This window comes from Fulmarus glacialis, unplaced genomic scaffold (assembly GCF_000690835.1).
Source record: "Fulmarus glacialis isolate BGI_N327 unplaced genomic scaffold, ASM69083v1 scaffold3849, whole genome shotgun sequence".
Classification (NCBI taxonomy): domain Eukaryota; kingdom Metazoa; phylum Chordata; class Aves; order Procellariiformes; family Procellariidae; genus Fulmarus; species Fulmarus glacialis.
In genome coordinates, this window is record NW_009235055.1 from 3,024 (window position 1) to 11,704 (window position 8,681).

The 8,681-nt window shown below is 39.1% G+C and overlaps 1 protein-coding gene across 1 annotated transcript; it reads left to right on the forward strand.

Annotated features, from left to right (window-relative positions):
- Nucleotides 1-550: 550 nt before the first annotated feature.
- TDP2 (tyrosyl-DNA phosphodiesterase 2) lies at nucleotides 551-4,397 on the forward strand (the record flags this gene model as incomplete). Its single annotated transcript, XM_009585851.1, has 5 exons — nucleotides 551-718; nucleotides 2,047-2,138; nucleotides 2,611-2,729; nucleotides 3,111-3,281; nucleotides 4,069-4,397. Coding segments are annotated over 5 exons (832 nt in total), but the record flags the coding sequence as incomplete, so codon positions are not given.
- Nucleotides 4,398-8,681: the final 4,284 nt, after the last annotated feature.

Below are 8,681 nucleotides of genomic sequence, written 5' to 3' on the forward strand. Positions count from 1 at the left end.
AGGGTAGACAGGGCCTGTGTTTTTGAGGTGGGATTTGGGGTGAATATTCCCAAACAAAAAGACTATGAATTTGTCACAGAGTGAGTTTGCACATGTACCTCCCCAGGGGGTTCAGCCTACAAAGATGGGCACATAAAAGCAAGTCCTGGCTGCAGTTCTTTGTTTTTGATATGCTGGAAAGTGTTTGAAAAGCTAATATACACATCCTGCCTCTAGCATGAATTACTCAAGTGCTTTGGATTACGTTGTTCGCCATCTGATTAACTTAAATCAGAATGGTAAATGTTATCTTGTGTCTATAAGGAGAAAGAAAAACCACTTACTTCACTTGTGTACTAAGGCTCTGTATGACTCAGGTCTGTATGTTTTAGTTACTGAGCTTTTAAATTATGTTGAGATCAGTACATGTTAACTTATTTCTTGGGAAAGTTTTAGATGGCCACCTGTAAGTTGTGACGGGTCTAAGACGTTTTCCTTTAGAAGATGAGGGAGGTAATTGCAGGAAGAATAGTATTATGCATGTTGACAAACAAGTAAACTCTCTCTTTAGTATTGACCTCACAGCAGATGCAACTACTAGTAATGCCAGTGTGAATAGTGCAGACTCGAGGCAACAAGAAGATGACAGCACCTTCTCACTGATAACCTGGAACATTGATGGGCTGGATCTAGGAAATCTAAAAGAACGAGCTAGAGGAATCTGTTCTTACCTGGCATTGTAAGTATAGCTTCATCTTTGTATTGTCATGTACCCAGCTTTAAAGGAAAAAGCAAGCTGCTTCTTTTAGATATTTACGAATCTTCATGCCCAAATCATACTAACGTTAGATGCAACAATACAATCACTTCATAAATCCTAAATAGCTGGTTGGAAGAGGTGTGAACCTACGCAGCATCCCAAAGATTAAATATTTTGTGATGGCTACTTTAAAAAGCTCTTTTATAATGAACAATATTGTTCAAGTTGCAGTCATACATCAAGAGCATACTTCATACTTCCATCCTGTACATGACAGAAGGGTAAAACTGCAAGAAACTTCTTTGTCTCATTCTAGTAGTATGAATAACTTCATGCTAGAGCAAACTGTTTGAAACAACAAACAAGATTTTTTCGTGAAATGTGAAAAGTGGCTCTCTTGCTGTTACTTGTCTATCAAAAAAGAAAATGTGCAAGGTAAGATAAAAACAGTAGAATCTGTGATTACCTTTTATAGTTCCACTAGTGGAAACCTCCCATGAATATATTTATGAGCAATTTAACAATTACATAAATTGATTTATATTAATACAGTAACTTATCAGTATAAATTAAATGATTTAAATAAGTGATAATTTAAGTTCCTCTTAAAACAGCAGAAACCCCTTAACTAAATCAGTTTTCACTTGATTTTGTTAATCTGGGGTCACAATATTTTTCTTCTGTAAATACGGCCTTAAGTTTGTCCTTCACCTGCTTAGAGCAGGGCTATTCAGCAGTGTAGCAAAAATAGGGACAGCTGTAAAGTTATGTCTAAATCAGCATTTTCAGCACTGCTGCCCTACATGAACTGTTACTGATTGCACAGCTCTAAGAAATAAAAGAGCTTGGCATCGATGAGACTGGAGAAAATGAATGGCAGGTTACCTGAGGGGATCTGTTGTAAGGGAATGAGGTGGCGGTTGGAATCTCCTGGAGAACTTAGATGTTGCAGAACATGTTCCAAAGCTGCTTTGCAGCTCCTTCAGTTGAATTCCCTGTGTATGTAGTATATGAAACCTGGGCAAATGTTTGCAAGATCAAGGAATAAGGAAGTCATGCGTTTCATTACCATGTCAGTTCTATGTCCATAATAATAATTGCTTCCTCCCTTTTAACAATGGTGATGTGTCTACACGCTACTAAATATGATGGAGAGAGTTTTTTCTTTTTAAAAAAACAGATTCTTACGATATCTAGGAAGACGAGGACAAGGTGCATCTGAAATCCCTGACCCTGTTCCATTTGGCCTCAGAGTGTAACAGTACTACCTTTCAGTAGTTAATTTAAAATCGTCTTGCTGATTTCAGATACAGTCCAGATGTTGTCTTTTTACAAGAGGTCGTCCCACCACAGCTCTGTCTTCTACAGACGAGAGCAGGCAGTTACACGATTATTCCAGGTAAGAAATAACCCTCAGTTTCTAAAGACAGAAAACGGAAAAAGTAAGTTTGGTTTTTATTCTGTCTCCCTTGTCAAAATCTCTGACCATGTGTAGGAGTGAAAAGAGTAAAGTGAAGAAGGAACCACTTAAATTACTTTCTGTGTTTTGATATCAGGATATAGTTTGATGCAAATTATGCATGTGAAAAGCTTGCTTGCCTGTTTCCTTTGTATTTATTCTGCGTTTTGAAAGACTGATAGCAAGGGTAGCCAAAAAAGTGCCATAGATAAGTAATTTTTAAAATATTTGCATTTAAAAAATCTGAAAAATTCACACTGCTATTATGAAACTTTTAACTAATTACTGTGTACATCTTGCAAATTAACGTGATTCTCCCAGATCACGGTAAAAAGGTTTCTTTCAGAATCTTAACTTCTTTATGGCATGGCAGAAGATATCCTTGACCATTTCTTTCCTTGTTCCTCTTTAGGTAACATAGGTGGCTATTTCACTGCCATAATGTTGAAGAAATCAAGAGTGAAGCTACTGAAACATGAGATAATACCTTTTCCAACAACCTCCATGATGAGGAACCTTTTGGTTGTGCATGTGAGTGAGTCAGTATGTACTAAACAGCTGTATTTCTGCCTTCAAAACAAAAAAATCACAGGAAAGGCCAGGCTGGCTTCACTCTATGACAGTCTCAAACAGCAGGAAAAACTACTTCTCCAAACATACAAACCCAGTTGCATTTGATACTAACAAACTTAAATCTTTTATGTAAGATACTGGCCATGCTTTGTTTTCAAGTCTCATAACCTCTGAAAAGAAAACTAAAAGCCTGTTATCCTCCTGTAAGCCTTTTCTTCAATGTGAAACTAATATTAACCACAGCTCTGTCATTCAGTAATTTACTTTGTGATTAGATTTTGTCTTTGAACTTCTTACCATGGTGTGGATAGTAACATTGCCTCTTTGTTTCATGCACAGGTGAGCATATCTGGTAATGAACTTTGCCTTATGACCTCTCATCTGGAGAGCACTAAAAATCACTCTAAGGAGCGTATGAAGCAACTGCAAATAGTGTTAAACACAATACAGAAGGAGTCTGAGTCCACTACTGTTATATTTGGAGGGGATACAAACCTCAGAGACAGTGAGGTAAATAGAAATAAGCAACCTTGTTATTTTGGGAAGGTATTCTGACAAAATCTTCTCAGGTTTTTCTGTTGTCTTTAGGCACAACAGAGACTTGCAACATTTATTCTTAGAAAGTGGAAGGGTGACTAAGTAGAAGCTGCGGCATTGCTATGCTGAGGCATTGTTATAGCTGAGGTGATGTATATGAAGAGCCCCTCCAACAAAGTGCTTTATTGGCAATATTTATATCTGAGAAGATGCAGGGATAGTCAATGAAGTTTCGACTTCAAAAGCGTCTCATTTTGAGAACCTGATCTTTACTTGCTCAACACTCTGATTCTCAGAGAGTTAATGCTTGTAGAGTCAATGAAAGAAGAGGATGCTCTGGAGAAATAGATCTTGGGACTTTAAAATTAATCCCTCACCATGGAGATGTCAGTTTTGGCTGCTGATATTAAAAGTGAAATTTGTGCATTATTACTAAAAGGTCAGTGTTTCATCATTCCATTGAAGGGAACTGGAATGACATTGTTTCAGAGAACATGCTGTTGACCCCCATACCTCAAAACTTCAGAGCTGAACATTTATTTTGTAACGTGATTTGGGTTTAGAAAGTACTACAGGAATTGGTCATGCTTTAGAGTATCCTGAGAAATACCACAATTTAGAAACGTCTCCAATATCTTTGTTTTTCACAACTCATGTTTTGCAGAAAAAAGTGATATTGTGACATCTCAGTTCTGTTTTTGAAGGTAAAATTTGTGAATTCAGTATCTTGTGGATTTATTTGCCCCCCTTCTACCTTCAGGTTACTAAACTAGGTGGCTTACCTAACAACATTACGGATATCTGGGAGCTTTTGGGTAAACCTCAACATTGCCGCTATACTTGGGACACCCACTCCAATACCAACCTGGATGCAGAGTACAAGTGCAAGATGAGGTTTGACCGCATTTACTTTCGGCCTGCCGCAGACAGGGGACATATTATTCCACAAAGTATGGACTTAATCGGATTGGAAAAATTAGACTGTGGCAGATTCCCTAGTGATCACTGGGGTCTTCTGTGTAATTTTGATGTGATACTATAAAAAAGAAAAAAGGCTTGCATTGTTAGTTTTTAGGTGATTTGGTCTTGGTTTTACCTCTTTTTTTTTTTTTTTTTTTACCTTCTTGTTTTTACCCTCTCAGTTTAAGTAGGATGTATTTAAATTTTCAATCCTAACGCATTCTCTGCTCTTGACTTCTGCTGGAATGGCTTCACTTCAAGCCAGGGTTCACTTTTCCTCATTATATGCATCTGTTCTTGAATCACGTTTTTAAATACTTATTTTTCAACAATGTACGCAAATACAAAAACAAATTCTAGTCTTAAAATGGGAGGAAAAACCTGTAAAGACAATTCATAAACATACTCGGTGGTTTAAAAGATGCTTTTATTTTGGCATGTATTATAATCTGATAATAAATGCTGCTTTTTTTATTTTAAGAATACTTTTATTATGCCTGCTTTGTTTCTTTTGTAACCATTTCCGTCATCCTTTACAACCTTGTCCTTTGTAGGGTGTTTTGTATTAGCTTCTGAAGTTTGTGTTGTACATATGTATGCCTTCAGGCAAGACAATAAAGGAGCTGAGGGAAGAATGACTTGATTCTCACAGAATAAGAGTTTCTTAAGTAGGTATTAAACTAATATTGAACAGGTTTAAGAATTATCCCTTCAATTTGACATAAAAGGATATAGGCAGATGCATGGAAGTTGCTCAGTTGGGATGGTGTATACCTTACTTTGTGTTTATTAACCTGGATATGAGTTGCAAATTAAAACGTGTTATCTTTCCAGTGAACGTCTAGAAACAATGCTCTTATAAACTGCTCTACAAAGCAGCAAAAGATCAAACAGGCTTTCTACTCAAAGAATGGTTTAATCAATCTCATAGAAGCTGTCATTTTATAGGTGGGCGAAATACAAGCTGATTTAAAATGGAAAGTCTTCTAATTTTCTGACGTGAAGTTCAGTGCACAGGCATGGAGAGGAACCACAGACAACCCACGTCAATGATGCAAAGTGAACACAGAGACTGACAGCCTAAATTCCTTTACTTCTTTTTGTTGTTTTTTGTCTTTGGTCTTTAGCCCAAAGCTTACAAACAACTGTGGATTGGCCCTGGCTGGCAGCTAAGCTCCTACCCTCCTGCTCATCAGTCCCTCTTCCCCAGCAAGATAGGAGGAGGAAATAGGAGAAACAGAAACAAGAAAGCTCATGGGTGGAGATAAAGACAGGGAGCTCACTTACTAATTACCCTCATGGGCAAAATGGACTTGATTGGGGGAAATTAATTTATGGCCAAGTAATATATATATTTAATTAATGATTCGGGTATTGGGAAGCAAGAAGATGAACATTAAAACACTTAGGGGAAACACCTTTCCTCTCCTCTTCCCCAGACTCAGTGTCATGCCAAGCTCCTCTCCTCCCTCTTGCTATCACCGCAGGTCGCACTCTGTCCCCTCAGCAAGGTAAGGAGCGGCACGGGAGGGGGTTATGGTCGGCACACAAACGTGCCTCTCGGCCGTGCCCTCCCTCTCCCGCTACTCTTCTGCTCTGGGGTGGGTCGTCCACAGGCTCAGACAGTATGTGCTCCGCCATGGAGCACCTCCTCTGACCTTGGTTGTTCCCTCTGCTGTTTCTCACTCTTCTTTTTTATCTCCTCCTCTGCCTGCCCAGCATTTTCTGCCCTGTCTTACATATGCTTTCTCTGAGGAGCCACTATTTTGGCTGAGGGGCTCAGCTGTTCCCTGTGGTGGGGCCGCTGGAACCAGCTGTGTCCGGCACGGGGCAGCCCTGGCCTTTCCTCACAGAGGCTGCCCTGCAGTCCCCCCTGCCAGTACCTGGGCACCTGCACCCAATGCAACTTAAAAAAGAAAAAAAGCAGCTTCTCACACAGGCAAACAGCAGTGGCACCCCCCTGCAGCCCTACCTGCCTGCCCAGCAAGGAAAATTCCACTGACCCCATTATTGCTTAGCCTAACACATCTGCCTGCATGCTCCAACCAGCCAAGCGCCGGGGAAGGAGCAGTGTGTCTCCGGACATTGCCCTGCCCACCTCTGTCTTGCACCCTGCAAACACAGCGAGCGGGGCTCGATGCGATACAGGGCAGCGGAAGACAGATTTGTAGATCTCTACCCTGAAATAGTCAGGATCCTTAGCCAGCTCCTCCTCGTCCCTGGAGGGGGTGGAGAGACCTGTGGTAGGAGAGGCCTTCCGTTGATTCAACAGGAGGCCCAGGTGACCTTACTAAACAAGCAAATAAACCTCAGGATGTTAATTCATCTCCGCAGAAATCTCCAGTTCTGCTTTCGCTTCTTTAAACTTCAAACTCCAAATTCCTCTTACTAAAGGTGAAAGAGCCCGGCCTGTTTTGGGAAGGATGTCCAAATCCTCGTGTCCTGACTACTCTCAGCATATCCCATTATTTTATAGTAACTCAGCTTCAAAAACAAGGAAGGAGAAGTCACTGATACTTTTTTAACTCGCGTTGGGCCCATGGACTCTTCTTTCTATTCCCAAATAAATAGTTCTATAAAAAAGTGAAAAATATCTACAACTGCCAGGATTTTCCTTCCAGGTTTAAAATGGGGCTGGCGCAGTCACGCTGTTTGACTTTCTGCGTGCTCTTTTCTTCCTCACCAAGAGCCTTTGAAGAAATGTCATGGGGTTTGCTTTCACCACTTACGCCTCCTCCCCCAGTAGTTACAGCCAAAGGATTTGTGGGGAAGGTGAATGCAGGGGACGTTGGTTTGATTTTCCTAAAGATGTTGGAGAAGGGGAAAGCACAATAAACTCATGCTTTGTCTCAAGAAACACCAGTTTACGTAGCCTCCTGTATTATGGCTGATTTTGTTTATGTGGCTACCCCCTCTGGACTATTTTGCAAGATACAAAAAAGGCTGACTGCTGTTGTTCTGGGATAGGTTTTTAACTTGGAAAGAAAGAAGAGAGAAAATAGGGTTGAGAGCAGCATGCAACTCAACCCCTAAACTCCAGACGCATTTGTAGCATTTACTAACCGATCCCTCCTCTGAGCCGCAGTCTCTCTTAACCTTTGAAATAGATAGTGAGTGGCAACATAGTATTTTTATTAGGAACAAGCAAAGACATAACACTTTGTAAGGGCCAATTCATTTTTCTAATTATAAAAGATAGGCAAGAGGAAGACTATATTCAGTGCAATTAGTGGTTAGTCATTCTTTCAAAATGAGGAAATTATGCATACATCCTTTAAAACTTCTTGAGCTACAGAAAAAGTGATAATACTTAAATAAATTTAAGATGACATAAATGTTAAATGTTTTACTGGCTATTGAATGTGAAGCAATACATCTTTAATTAAATATACTTTAAACCACTTAATAAGCATCCAAACTGCTGACAATCAAGAGCAGTCAGAGCCCTTCAATTAATTAGCCTCTTAATTTAATCAATGATGTGAAAGGTAAAATATCCGCTGAATACAGCAACTAAAACTTAAAGGAATAGAAACAACAAAGTTAAACTAAGCAAAGGATTTCTTGGGCTACAACTCGTAATTTGATTTGTTTTCCTGGTTCAGTAACATAATATTATGGCATACATCCCAAAGGACTTAAACAAACATGTGAATGTGAGAAAATGCAGTAATTCTCTCCTATTAATAATCAACAGCAACAATGGACCTTGTGGAAATCATGTACTATTGGAGGCATTATTAATACTTTGATTCAGGTATCAAGAGAAGCAATTTCTTCTGAGGATCCAGCCAGTCTTAAACATTTCTACATCAAAAGAACTTGAACTTACTAAAAGAGAAGAGATATCCGTAGAACAAAATAAAGAAATGTTAAACGTCTAGGGAGGTAAATAATAAATAGATGGATTAAAAAAAATGAAAAAAAATAGTAGCAGGCAAACCCACAGTAACAGCAGAAAACTACGTTATGATGATTAAAAGTATATACCTAAAGAATATGTATGCTCTTGACTGTAGGGAGTAATCTGAAACCATAACTTATAAAAATTTGTTTTACAAAGAGGAAGTGCACGGAAGATTAAAGCTATAAACATCACACATCATATACAGGTTTGGAAGTCAATTTGATACAAGAACAGAAAAGACATATCCAAAATTACTAGATCAAAATACAAATATGATAACCTGTATTATGGCAACACCTGCAGTGCCTTTTGTTATGGTTGCTGTACAAAATAAACGATGAGAATAATTACACAGAAACAGATGGGCTGTGTTTTCATGAGCAGATGGCATGATTTTCAGTTGTATCAGCTCAGCATGGTTGAAAATCTCCACAAAGGTTGTGTTACCACTTCTGCATATCTTAGTGTGGTTTTACCCCGTGGCAGGCAATCCAGTACAAAATCCT